Here is a 14,889-nt window from a genome sequence, read left to right as displayed (position 1 = left end):
TGCTTGAAAGTCCTGGCGACTGCTTCCATTTGAAGAAAGCGAGAGGTCAAAAATTTCGCTGCAATCACAAACTCACCTCTTCTGTGATCTTCCGGTATGTCGAACCCCGTCTGTTCTTTTTCTGAGAGCGAGAGATTGCGCCAATTTCTTGACAGTTCCTCCATAATCAAACAAACCGGAAATAAAACTGTTTCCCAAATACCCCATAAAAAAACAAACCCACTAGCTCTACGAGAATACTTGATTCTCCTAGAGAAACACTGAACAAACAAACTCTCCTTGGGAAAGGGACGAAACTTCTACAGGTTTAGTGAAGTAGGAGTATCCTACTTTCTTGTCACCTGAGAGACTCTTAGTTCTTCACTTGCCATAACTAAGCACAATAAGCTGATGACCAATTATGCGTATCAATAGTTCCTGTTATTGCGTGCCCACACGGAGTTGTCATGGGTACTAGACCCCAAGGTAGCCCTGGGCCTACGCCACTTAGGCCATTTCCTAAGGTCCTCTACTAGAGAAAGACACCCAAATTTGGGTGCAAAAATTAAGTTTATATATGGAGATTTGGATATATTTAAAAAAGCCCATAAATTTGAATAATGGTATAGATAAGACAAATTTAAATACATAGGTTTTACAAATAGATGTGTCATTAATTACAAAGTAATTTGAATAAGAATATGCTATAAATACTATAAATTTTATTGCAGAACTTTTACAAATTGATGTGATAATGAATATGATTTGTAGATTTTAACAACTTATTAAATTCATTTTTGAATTACTTTTATAAGTTCCATGTTGTAAAATTTATAATGTTTCTAGTATCATTCATTCAAATACTTGTTTATTACTAGTATTTCTTTGAAGTATCACTAATCAAATTAGTTACTACATCACTTTGTAAGTTTTTTTAGTAAAATTTGTTATAGTTTTAGCATTTTTCAAAAAACAAAAATCCATATTGGAAAGTAAAAAGATTGAATTTTTTTTTTTAATAAAAAAAATTATGATACAAAACACTAACAAAAATGCTGCATTTGAAGATATTGTCTTAGTTCTCCAAATCTTTTTTTTTTTTTTTTGATAGGCTTAGGTCTCCAAATCAATTGGCCGGCATTGCTGGACCCAATTCTTAACAAAAACAAAATGATTTCATACTCAATTTTATTGTTACGGCTGTATGACTATGACATATGATATGACTACTTAACCATGCCAGGGAATTCATGCAAGATTCTATTCTACTTCTACAAAAAATTTAAAATTACTTTCTCAAAAAAAAATTAAAATTAGAAAAACAAAAAACTATACGACCCTCACCTGTTCACTGCGGATGGAGGCTTCGAATTCGAATATTGCATAATGATCATGGTGTCGCTGGATAAGTTGCTTTGATCCTCAGTATGGACGCACCAAATGGACAAATATAAAGTTCTCTCTTCTTGCTTTTTTCCTTCTCTTCTGCCATTATTTGATGTGAAATATGGTTTTTAAACAGGGCCGCTCTAGACATGTTGAGCTTTAGCCGAGAACTAAAAATGAGGCATTTTTTATACTTATATATTAATTAAATTAATATTTATTTAATATTTTTATATTATAATATATTTCATTTAAAATATATTTTTCTTATCTGTCGAGATGCAAATTGACTAATTAAATTTTTGTATTTAAGTTCTTTTAACATACTCTAGTTGTTTCATGGTTTCTAATTTTAGAACTAATATTTTTCTAATCTCGAGTTCCTTCATTACATAGTTGGCCAATACATTTAGAGTTAAACAACTTGCAACAAAAACAAAATACTAGGTCCGTATCTTTTGAATACACTAGCCATTTTCTATCATGCTTCTCCCTATTTGATAATATTCGAGTCTAATGAATAGTAGAAAAATGTCTAGTGTCATCACCTCTAGGAAAAATTATATCATTGTCTCTAATTGGACCTCTTTCTACTAATAAATCTCTTAATTTTGTGTCAACATTTTTCCAATTACTTGGATCATAAATATTTGAAGGAATATAATTCAACATGTTATTATTATTTTCATTTTCTTCTAGTTGAACATCATTATGGTGAACTTGTTCATTTGTAACATTTTCATCATTATTTTCTTTTTCTTCTAGTTGAACATCATTATGGTGAACTTGTTCATTTGTGACATTTTCATCATTATTTTCATTTTCTTCTAAATTATTTTGAAGTTCATTATCAAGATTTGTTGTATTGCAAAATTGAACATCATTGTTATCTTGCAATTATATCATTTCATTATCTTCTAAATCTTTTTATAAAGACTAAAATAAAAAATAAATTTCAAGTGTAGAGCAAATGAGAAATAGAACCCCGATTTATATAAAAAGTATTGATTTAGTTTCACCGAACAATAACAAGTTTTTAGTAATCTCAACATGCATAAATAAAGACTTATTCAATATATTACCACTAACTAAAATATATATATATATATATATAAACACAAGATTAAAATTAAAAAAAAAAAAAATTAAGCACAAGCACAACAAAAATTTAAGCACAGCCATAACACAAGACTTATTAATAAGACCCACCTCAAAAAAATACAAAACAAATCATATCTAATATTTATAACCCAAAAAAAAAAAAATGGAAAGCCCAAACAACGTGAAACATCCAGGCAGGAGGCAGGCAGCCCAATCTTTTTATCTTAAAAGTCTTAGCAAATAAAATGAAGAGAAAGGCTGAAACTGAAGCCAAGGGCCCATTCATTTAAAAAAAAAAAAAATGCGCCAAGCCCCCAAATAATGAAATAATACCTGGTAGCAGAGAACTCAAAACCTAGAGCGGAGGCACAGAGGCGGCAGAGCACTGAGCAGTTGAGAGAGGCGGAGAAAGGCAAGCTTGCTTCAGGTGAGAGAGGCGGAAAGCAGAGAGAAAGAAGCAGAGCTGAGAGGGAATGGTAAAACTAAAAATTTTAGGGATTTGAGTTGTTTTATTTGTTTTGATTTGTGGTTGTTTTGTGGTTAATCTCTTAGACCAGATTTGTAGTTTATCTGGTTGATTTTTGGTTTGTCTGGAAGATAATAATGTTATTTTTGAACAATGATTTTGTTTAGAACCAATGTTTAACTGGATTTATCGAAATTTTTGTTTTTTGGTTAGAAGGATGTGCTAAATTTTTATAATTCATCTGAAACTAATTTTTTTTTTGTTTCTCGAAAAAAAAAAAAAAAAACTGACACTATTTTTTTTTTTTCCAACTACCCCTTCTTTTCTAAAATTTTGGGGCCTCCTTCCACTTAGGGGTCTTAGGCAATTGCCTAACTCGCCTAAGGGAAGGGCCGGCCCTGTTTTTAAACTTAAACCTTTCAATAAATCGTTAAAAAGAAAAATTAAAATTTTTAAAATTGAATTGAGGTTAAACCAAGATTGAATCATGAAGATATCATAATTAATTTAATAATTATTTAAAATATATAAATATATATTAAATTAGTAAAAATTAAAAAAATGCATAAAAATCCAAATAAATATGAGATCTAATAGAAATTTCACATTAAATTAATTTATGAAACCAATAAAAAATTTATCAGACATTTTCCAAGAAATTAATTTTTTTTAAAAAGAGCAGCAACTTAATAATGGGGACATTAGCGTCTATAATGTTATATATATATATATATATTTTGGTTGTTGTTGTAAATGAATATAATATTGTGTATATTTGTTTAAGCTATAGTTTAAGTCTTACCTAAGACAATGTAAAGCTATAAATAAATTTTATAAATTAATGTACGAATTGGTGGGTTTGTACATTTTAGAATTAAGAATTAGACTAATCGTGCAGGAGGTCCAAAACTTCTTTTCCAATCTCGTGTGGTGTGCAAGCTTTTAGTTATAAAAAAAAAAAAAAAAAACCCAAAAATTCACAACCACAAGTCCACTGTTTGTGAGATATCCACGTGAACAGCTTTCAAATCTGACTTTTATTTATCTTTTTTTTCTTCTTACATAGTCTTCTCAATAGTCAATTCTCAAATCCTACTTTTCTCTTACTCTTGAAACACCTAGAGTCTAGCTACAAATCTCACATCTTTCACGGGATTTGAACCCGTGGCCTAAGGTTAGAGAACCAGTAATAGTGATGATAAATAGTTAAATATTGAAATGTATTTCACATTAGTGGAGTATATTTTGTACTCCACGTATACAATATACAGCTACTTTTGACCATACATTGTAGTTGAAAGATTAAAATTTTTTTTTTTTTTGCATTCACACTACTTTTGTCTCTCTTCTCATTACTCTCTCCTAATGTCCAACATGTATTCATACTATTTTTGGTTGTAGTTGTGTTTTGGTAGTTGAATAAAATATTATTTTATTATAGTGTTTATATTATTTTATTGTATTAAAAGCTAAAATAAAACCACTGCTGTTGGATGTGAGAAGGTAAAATAGATAAAGTAATTTTTTATGGGGCTAAAAAGCTAAAAATTTGGATTCACTGCTGTGAATGCTCTTATGAGCAGATTTTGCTAGCTGCATGGTAGCCATCAACATTTTTAGTTTTTGCCAGTCACGTGGTAGCCATCAATAGCCAGCAAGGGGTCTACTTCGCAGCAAAACGACGGTGCCCTTTCTTTTAATCTTTGTTCTCGTCGTCATCTTTCAACTTTTTTTTTTTTTTTAAAGAGCTTAGGCCTAAACAGGTTCGATTGAGGTTCACACGGTCCACTAGATTTTTTGTTTAGAATAGGTTTTGGAGTTTAAAGAATCGTTTTAAGAAGTGATTTCCACTTAACCCGGTCGGACAATACGGTTTGGTCCGGGTTTCAAAACCAAATTAGTATCATTCTTATTAGGTATACTATATTATGGGCACATAGACTTTTAAGTTTCTTTCTTTCTTTTTTTATTTTTTTTGTTTCTTCTTCTTCCTTTAATTTTTTTTTCATTGAAAAAAAAAAAAAAAACCCTTAAAAATAGCACTTTCTCACTTTGTATCCAATTCACATATATTTTTTATTATAAAAAATATTGTAAGACAACATATAACATCCTCATTTCTTTGGGAGTACTATTTATTTGTGGTGAATTTTTTGACAAATCCACTGGATTAAATTTTCTTCTAATATCTTTTATATTAGTAAAATTTGAAAATAATTAAAGATCAATAACTATATCATCAATCAAATATTATATTTTTAAATTTTTTTATAATAAAATTATACATAAAATATAAATTAAGCTTTCAGTGATACACCCAAAGGCAAAAAAAGATAAAATCTCACAGTAAAACTGTGGAAGGGAATGCTCAAACCATGGTTTCCCAAAAATTATTGTTTTTTAATGTTCAATAAGCTGTATGACTTTTGACATCATTGATCCAAATTAAAAGAGTACTTTCATGTATGGGTTTGGCTTACCTCCACTATTTTTTTAATTAGAATCTCATTTTGTTTTAATGAGAAACTACCACATCACTCACTAATTAAATAAAATGTGGAGATTAAAATCCATTACCACTTGCTAATGTATATTTAAAATAATAGGAGATGTTTACTTAAAAAAATACGGGAGGTAAGCCAAACATTTCATGTTAGGGCTGTTCATAGGTTGAGCCAGGTCAGGTTTGTGCCTGACCTGGAGTCGACCTGATATTTTCGGGTGGATGAAATCAAAACCTGAAACTAACTTGGAATTCTCATCGAATCAACTGGTTCGGGTCGTTTTGGGTTTCTGGTTGTACCGGTCGGTTTTGGGTTTCGTAGATCTGGTTGATATCTGGCCTGATCCGTCAAGATCTTGTTGGATCTCGAAGGATCTGGACTAGATCTCGACGGATCTTGACTAGATCTCGTCAGATCTAGTTTGGATCTTGATGGATTGAGGATGTGATTGTAATACTGTTAGGCCAGTTAAGTTTTTGTTGGGTTTTGGAACCCAAAACTGCAACTCGACTTGCACCTTTTGGGTTCTGATGTCGGAGACCCGCTACCGTCCACGGGTTGCTTTGAACGGATTGTCCTCGGTTCGGGTGGCGCTGAGTCGGTTGGTTCCAACAGGTCACCAATTCACCTGGACAGCCCTACTTCATGTATATTCCATCAAATGAATTACAAAATTATTTGGGTGTAATTATTTGGAGTTTACACTTTACAAAAATACAAATAATGTTCTCTAACCATGAAAAGAATCCAAACTTGCAATGAGTGACAATAAAAGTGGTGGGTTGACAAAGAAGTAGTTGAAATTTCTTTGTCACATTAATTGCTTTGTTTCCTCAAAAAAAAAAAAAAAAAATTGCTCTAACAAAAATGAAAACGGATACCCCTATACAAAAAAAATACTAGTATCATACAAAAACCTACAATTTGTCCACATGGCGAGTTGTGAGTGGTGGAGTAGTGGACCCATTAATATAATTTACTCTATCACTCACAACTTGCCATATAGGTAATTTGTGGCAAGGTTGTGGGTAGACATGGCAAAACGGGTCAGACCCGTTTGACCCGACCCGTTTGACCCGCGACCCGATTGACCCGACCCGAACCCGACCCGACCCACTCGTTTTTCCACGTTTACCAACGTTGAGTAGATTGAGATTGAGGTGTAATTCTTATAAGATATTTACTTATTCTTCTTCACTTAATATGTTATGTACTCCATTATAGTTTGTCATTCTTTACTTGCCACCTTCATTTTCTCTTCCTACTTTAAACATATCAAAAATTATACCAAGATTAGCTTCTAGAAAGCTGGAATAAGAGTTGCACCAAATTTAGGTATCAAGTGTTTAGTGGTAATTGGTAAGTGGTAATAGTATCACCAATGAAAATCTAATCACAGTTAAGGAACTTAGAAACAATTGACAAATTGCATCTATTTCCAAAAAAAAAAAAAAAACTTGTTTGAAAAATACGGGTCAACTCGACTCGTCTCGCGACCCGTTTGACCCGCAACCCGATTGACCCGACCCGAACCCGACCCGACCCGCCCGTTTTGCCATGTCTAGTTGTGGGTTCTATTAGGGGAGCCAAGTTATAGTATTTATACAATAATCATAATTCATAAATATATTGAATACAAAGTTATTAACTCTAATATGTATGTCCATAAATTGTCTAGTTCACTATAGACATACATAATATCCAGAAAAGAATATTTTGCATGAAATTTATGTATGAAGATAATCTTTCATAGAATAAAATTATTCTATTATCATCAAATTATGAATTCTAAATGTTGCTAAAGGCATCTTAAATTCATCCACAGTCATCAAATCATTAAAGAAGAACATTTTGCATTTAAAAAAAAAAAAAATTGTTGCAACAGGTGTCCAAAATTTTAAATTACTAATAATATCTTCTTTTTTTTTTCCCTTAAGGAATGCATCAATTTTGTTTTGGCTTTACTCTTATTTGTTTAAGCTTTAATATGAGTCAAGAATTAACCTAAAAAGAGCCTTAGTTTTTTTTCTCAATTATATAGATGTTACAACACAAACCCACATCCTCACACAATTCCAAGTTCACTCTACTATAGCAACAATGAGATGGAAAAAAAAAGGGACAGATTTGTTTTTTCTAGTTGTGAGGACATTTAGTTTTGTGTGGTGTTGAGATGAGCTTTGTTTTGTTAATTATTTGTTAATTATAACTAAACAATGTGGCTGGCAGCAACATTGAAGAGAAAAAAGCAAAAGGCACATAACTTGAGACTGAGAATGAAGAGAAAAATGTAAAAGCTTTGTTTTGAAATGGGCTAACATCTATTCTATTTGTAGAGTATAGGTCATTGTCTACTAGATTTAATTACAAGTCTTTGGATAATTGGAGAGCTCAACTATTCTTTTATTTGATGAGAAGTTTCACCTATTAGACAAAATTTAAGTCTTTTGAACAAACGGAGGGCTGGTTATCATTTTTTGAGGGGCCTATATCTTTTTGTTATATATGCTGTGGAGAAAATTTAAAATTTTGGAGGGGCCATGGCCCCCCAAGGAGCAACATGGCTTTGACCTTGGTCACTGAAGCCCATCCATAATCAATTAGTATGTTTGTCTTCTACCTTCTTCTTCTTCAAAGGGTCATATATCTCTATTGGTAGCTCCAAAGTTGCAGACATGGCAAAAATAGGTGTTCTTATTGTTTGTCTGGTACTTGTGGCTATGGACGTTGTAGCTGGTATTCTCAGCATGGAAGCTGAATTTGCCAAAAACAAGGTACACGATTTATCTTTATAAGTCAACTTCTAATAGAACAGTACGAGTTATAATACAAATTAAGTACAATACAATTGTGGCTATTGATTCATAACTTTATATAGTATTACTATTATATGTTATAACTATTTCTCTCTACTTTAAGATAGAATTCAGTTTTAGTATATAGATTCATGCTAGCTATGCTATCTTTTATTTTCTTTATCCTTCTCCTCTTTCAATTTCATTAGTTTGAGCTTTGTTTCCATAAAGGTGATTACCCTTAAGAGGCTACGAACATTTGAGCGTATGGAATCGAGACGTGAAGCATTTAAGCTTGGATTAGCTTCAGCTGTACTTCTAGCTCTAGCACACGTTACATCTAACTTGCTTAGCGGGTGCGTTTGCACTAGTTCCATGGAAGAGCTGGAAAGATCATCTGCTAACCGGAAAATATGGTTTGCATGCCTTATTTCCTCATGGTACGTGTTTTTCATCATTACTTGCTTATAGTAGTAAAAGTATAGAAATTATTGAAGCCCATCTCTAGAAATTAGAGTTCCCTTAATATATCAATTACGTTTGCATATTGATATATCTTCGCGCTTTGGCTAGCTAGATGTAAATTTAAAACATAATTAACATTTGCTTATTCACTCCAATTCCGTGGGAGAAGTTGTCCCTCCTCTCATATGGGAGGAAGTATACCTTATTTTGAGTGTATTTTTCCCCTTCCTTATAATCGGAGGGACCCACCAGCGGTGAGGGAGAAGAAGCATACACCTAAAACAAGGAATATTTTCCCCTCATATGGGGTGTGAACTCCTATATAAAATCCATGATAGGGCCATGGATGGAACCATGGTTGGACTTAGGGGGGCAATGTTCCCCCCAAATTTGTTTTAAAATATATTATTATATATATGGGTATTGTGGGGGTAATGGTCTAAAGGGACTTGAAGAGCACATTTGCAAGTGTTTGGGCCTGAATGACCTAGAGCAGCTTGCATGACCGAAGTCCAGGATCGTTGGGCTAGAACCATCCCACTAGGAGGCATGCTAGGATTGGGACACAATGGTCGGCAGCACCTCTTTGACCGGGATCGTGTTTGGCCTAGTATAGGTACCGACTGGGTGGCCCGACAAGAAAACAAAGTTGGTCTGATCGGTAACCGAACACTAGATAATGCCCTTGGGGAATTCACTGTTGAACACTAGATGGCGTCTGGAACAAGTTACGAGGGAATCCTTTAAATTTGTGAGGATCCCTAGGGATTTACATGGACATGGGAGGACATGTGTAACAGGAAAATAATGATGATCAACCCACTAACAAGGTGCTATAAAAGGTGGAAGAGGTAGAGAGCTGGGGGTTGGTTGGGAAAAAGAGGGAAGAAACTAAGGGAAGGAGAGATAGAAAGCAAAGATAGAGGGAAACACTTGGGAAGTGAGGGAAGTGAGGGAGAGGGTCTGAGATAATGTTTAGAGAGGACACACCAAGCTAAGCTGAGAGCCCCATTGGTAGGATCAAGATATAGCCCTTGAATAAATTAATTGAGGGCCCAAATATTGTCATGCAAGGGGTATTTGGGCATAGGTACTAATTTTAGCAATTTTGTTTTATGAAATTACACTTTTATGCCTCCTTAATAATATCATTAATTCTTTTAAGAGTATTGTTATAGTTACAAAATTTTCTACATCATTTTTACAAACAGGTGAGGTAGCAAATTCTTATTAGTTCGCAGTTGGGCCCACCACTTACATTATTTTTTTTACTTACCAATAACTACTCATCACATAAGTAATTTGTAAAAAAGTTTATAACTCTAGCATTTTTCTCATTTTTAAGACCAAATCTAAAAAAATATATACAAACCCAAAAAAATTAGTCGAACAACAAAATTACCAATAATAAAACTAAAAAAAATTAAGCTTAATAAACCAATTTTAGCCAAAACAAACAATCTAACCCTTTAAAAAAAATTTAAACAATTAGCAGCTAAGCGGCTAAGCAATAGCAAAGTCGGAGGCTGAAGCAACTGCACACAACCAGTAACAAGGCTGCCCCCCTAACTCTAAGTTCTAGCTCCGTACTTGGATAGGGCCTATACCACTTGTGAGAGGAATGAAGAGAATATGAAACATGAAAATGGAAACGTAAATGAATTAAGTTAATAAAGAAACCTCAGCTAAACTAGCACTTTCTCATCTTTTATCCAATTCACGAGTGCGGTGGGATCGAAGGTGCATTCGATTTAATGTTATCATGTGATGACAAAATTATTATAACAATGTTGTACTCTTTTAACTCAAAAAATAGTTAGAAAAGTATACATGTTACATGTTGTACAAAAAGTTAAACATGACTATATTTTTTAAAATATTTGAAATATATATGCTTTTTATAATTAAAAAAAATGAAAAAGTATTAAAATATTCTCTTTTATACTTATACAAAAATAGCTCAATTTAACTAAGTTTTAATACTCTTTAGTTTGCGAATGTTACTCTATATCATGTATGACGTTTGAATTATGATCGATATTTATAGTTCTATATTTTATATATTATTTACAATCTTAATCTTATATATATATATATATATGTGTGTGTGTGTGTTAAGTTTTTTTTTTTTTAATTCTGGGTCGAGCCCCAAAGGGCTTGAAAGCTCATACTAGAAAGGACGGGCTAGGCCCATCTCTATGAATCATAAAGGGGAGTTTCACCCCAGATAATTCCCGAGGAGTCTGAATGTACCACCAACATTAAAACTCTCATTTGAGGTAATAAACACAGGTGACCTTGGAGAATACAAAGTATTAGGACATATGTGAATTATCTTAGGAACATATGTTAATATAGAATTGGCTAATCTTTTGATAAAATGCAATTTACTTGTAATTGGGTAGATTTAGGATGTGTTTAATGTTTCAAGGAACAAGGTTTCAAGTTTAAGTGTTAAAGTCATTCAAGTCTGTCCAAGAATCAAGTGAAGAAGTGCTGAATTTTAAAACTCGACAGCTGGTATCTATCGAGGCTTAAAAGACTATTTAAGCCTAAACATATATAAGGATTGTTTTAAAGGTCGTCACAGTTGATGCAACTTAATGCAAAAGTTTTTCACAAGCATATTGTGAACTGGAGACGTATGCCCTAATTCATCTTTCTCTTCAAGAAGTTGCTGTGTTTATACACCGTAGGATTTGTAACCAAAGAGTTTCGTAATCTTCATCGTGTGATGAATTGAAAAACTTTGTAGCCAACATCTTTCTCAAGTTGATGTGTAAGCCACGTATTAGGATCCGCCCATCGAATTGGTTAGTCAAGTATTGAGAGCCGTGCATTGAAATGAGAGATTATCACTACAGAACAAGTCTAATTGGGTATTGGGGTAAGAGTTTAACTGTAGGTTGGTATAAGGTATTGAAATTCTATTATTTGTAACCGCTTGTTGTGATAATAGTGAATTCTTGGGAGTGGTGACCTTAAAATCACTCGGTGGGGAGGTTTTTGCCGTGTAGGTTTCCTTATTCGTAAATAAATCACCATGTCAATTTATTTTCTGTTACATTTTAACTTAGTTGGCGATTTGTCTGTGCTACCATGCTTGTTACATGCAAATTGAATTAATTAATTAACTTGGCTAATTAATTGATTAATTCATCACAAGGGGTCAATATATTCTTGGCCTATCACAAAGGAGTGATGCCGGAGAACCAATTTCATTTTCTTAAACCGATGTGCCATTCTTATTATGTACACCTTAGGAAACTCCCTAAGAGGATAAGGATCACAGAGATTGCCACCTTTGCATTAGTAAGAGGTTCTCCACCTAATCTCTATCATATTAAATACATATACGACAACTTGAATAGTACAAACAACCCAAAAAGTTTTGCTTTAAGATAAGAATGGGGGGGGGGGGGAAACCAATAGAAGAAGGAAAAATATTCCAAAAAGATCCAACTAGGGGTAAGCCAAGGGATAAAGAAAGGAGAAGACCTATNGTTTTTTTTTTTTTTTAATGAATATTTGGTTGATTAGATTTTAAAGTTATACCAAATATATTAGACATACCTAAGATAAGTATATATACTACTCAATTGGAAATTAAAAAAAAAAAATTTAATACATACATACATATACATATATATATATATATTAGTTTCAAATTTTCAAACATTTCCACATTATATCAGTTGATACGTGTATTCAATTTTTATGCCAAAAACATTAATATAAATAATTCAAAACTATATTAATAATTAGTGAGTTGCATGAAACTTTAATAATTTTACCAAAACTAAAATAACTATCTTAATGAGTTACATGATAAAAAAAAACATTAATTTTAACATGCATAATACATGCATATATTGATCCACTTGGCGCAAAAAACAATATCTAGTACATAAATTTTACTATATTAGAACACAAAACTATGATATATAATCAAAATAATGAAAATAAATATTAAATTTTATTTTAAATTACTTGAAGCTATTTGTAATAGAATTTTAAATAAATTGATTTTTAGGACAGACAAAATTTAATAATAACTGTGTGGAGAGTGGATTTAATTCTGGGTCGAGCCCCAAAGGGCTTGAAAGCTCATACTAGAAAGGACGGGCTAGGCCCATCTCTATGAATCATAAAGGGGAGTTTCACCCCAGATAATTCCCGAGGAGTCTGAATGTACCACCAACATTAAAACTCTCATTTGAGGTAATAAACACAGGTGACCTTGGAGAATACAAAGTATTAGGACATATGTGAATTATCTTAGGAACATATGTTAATATAGAATTGGCTAATCTTTTGATAAAATGCAATTTACTTGTAATTGGGTAGATTTAGGATGTGTTTAATGTTTCAAGGAACAAGGTTTCAAGTTTAAGTGTTAAAGTCATTCAAGTCTGTCCAAGAATCAAGTGAAGAAGTGCTGAATTTTAAAACTCGACAGCTGGTATCTATCGAGGCTTAAAAGACTATTTAAGCCTAAACATATATAAGATTGTTTTAAAGGTCGTCACAGTTGATGCAACTTAATGCAAAAGTTTTTCACAAGCATATTGTGAACTGGAGACGTATGCCCTAATTCATCTTTCTCTTCAAGAAGTTGCTGTGTTTATACACCGTAGGATTTGTAACCAAGAGTTCGTAAAGGAGAAGACCTATAAAAAAAAGGAAGGGGGGGGGGGGGATGGCAACAAAAAGGGGTCATGAGAAAAAAGAGACTGCAAGAGAGAACAAAAATAAAAGATAAGAGATTTCTTTAAGTTTGAGTCCTAGTACCATGAGAAAAGAGTGTAATGGTTGTTGCTAGTAATATTAATACAATCTTGCTTCCATAAATTATTTGTTTGAGCTTACCATTGTGGAGTTTTCACCTTATTCATTAGATAAATAAATTGTGCTAATCGGTTATCTAAGCAGGAATTTCTCTTCAAGGTTTTCAGAATCTTTTTGATAATTTCTGACCCCCACAACAACAATTAAGCTTTTATATTTATCCAAAAAATTGATAAAGCGGTAGAGGAGAAGTTGATAAGAACAATTGAGTTGTTGTTTATATTTAATAATAAATTGCTATAATTTGGCACAACTAAGACTTCTTAACATAGTTATAAAAAAAGACTTCTAAACCCAATTTATTATATGGTATATATCATTATATGGTATATGATATGATATGATTTAAAAATCTTATAAATACAATAGAATTTTGGATTTAGATTTTCTAGATTTCCTAGGGTACACTACCAAATAGATTTCCTTAAATCTTAACAATTCTTTAATGATTTAATGGTCTAAATTCTGCCATGTCAATATTCCACTAATAATAATTTTAATTGTTTTGTTTGTAACATTATTTTATTATTTTAAGAATATCGTTAGTGGAATGCTAATATTGCAGAATCTAGACCATTAAATCATTAAAGAATTGTTAAGATTTAAGGAAATCTATTTGGTAGAGTACCTTAAGAAATTTAGAGGATCTGAATCCATCTTAACTTATGTTATCTACTTCATGATAATTGCTTTTATTATCATTTATTAACTATTTATGTCGTTGAAAAAACAGGATTATAGTGGCCATTGGTCTTCCTACGCTGATTATGGGCATATTAGAAGATTTCACATCAAGAGATTCATGCCAACTCTTACACCTTCATTTTAGTCCATTGGCGGGATATCATGCTTCATACATGGTCTGTTATGCTTAGCATTACATCTTTCTGCGACTTTCAACTTTGGAATTAATGAAAGCTCTACTACCTCTTCGGGACATGTAGTACTTCCTTGATGGTTAGCACAAAAAAAAAAAAATAAATAAATAAAATGAAGTACTTCCTTGACTGTCATTTTCTTCTCTTTTTCTGTATGGGGTTTTCTTTGAGAAATGACAATTCATATCTCTTTCTCAGGCGATAATGATAAGACATCAATAATGTCTAATAGCTCATGATAAGACAACAGAAAATATTTATCGGAGACTTAATTAATTAGTTACATGCAATATATTAATCAGTTACATCTAATCCAATCTAACTGGCTCGTGATTGAATTAATTACCTCATGAAGATAGATGGGTGTTTTTTTCTTCCCTGAATAACATTGAAATCCAAGATGCACGTTACATGGACAGTGGTCTTAATCCATCGCCATCCAAAGAAGCAAAAGCATAATTAAGCTT

The 14,889-nt window shown here is 32.3% G+C and overlaps 1 protein-coding gene across 1 annotated transcript; it reads left to right on the top strand.

Moving 5' to 3' along the window:
- Nucleotides 1-8,111: 8,111 nt before the first annotated feature.
- On the top strand, nt 8,112-14,419 carry LOC112024983 (protein VASCULATURE COMPLEXITY AND CONNECTIVITY-like). The gene is made up of 3 exons (XM_024057634.1): nt 8,112-8,210; nt 8,463-8,671; nt 14,278-14,419. Exons 1-3 carry the CDS (start codon nt 8,112-8,114, stop codon nt 14,417-14,419), a joined length of 450 nt encoding a protein of 149 aa, XP_023913402.1.
- Nucleotides 14,420-14,889: the final 470 nt, after the last annotated feature.

This window comes from Quercus suber, unplaced genomic scaffold (genome assembly GCF_002906115.3).
Source record: "Quercus suber isolate HL8 unplaced genomic scaffold, Cork oak 2.0 scaffold_603, whole genome shotgun sequence".
Lineage (NCBI taxonomy): Eukaryota > Viridiplantae > Streptophyta > Magnoliopsida > Fagales > Fagaceae > Quercus > Quercus suber.
This window is presented reverse-complemented; position numbering and strand designations above follow the sequence as displayed.

Bases quoted from the DNA above. Each gene is read 5' to 3' on its own strand.
- LOC112024983 (XM_024057634.1), top strand. From the start codon at position 8,112: ATGGCAAAAATAGGTGTTCTTATTGTTTGTCTGGTACTTGTGGCTATG. The intron at 8,211-8,462 runs GTACACGATTTA...GTTTCCATAAAG, and splicing joins CTGAATTTGCCAAAAACAAG to GTGATTACCCTTAAGAGGCT. The intron at 8,672-14,277 runs GTACGTGTTTTT...TTGAAAAAACAG, and splicing joins GCATGCCTTATTTCCTCATG to GATTATAGTGGCCATTGGTC.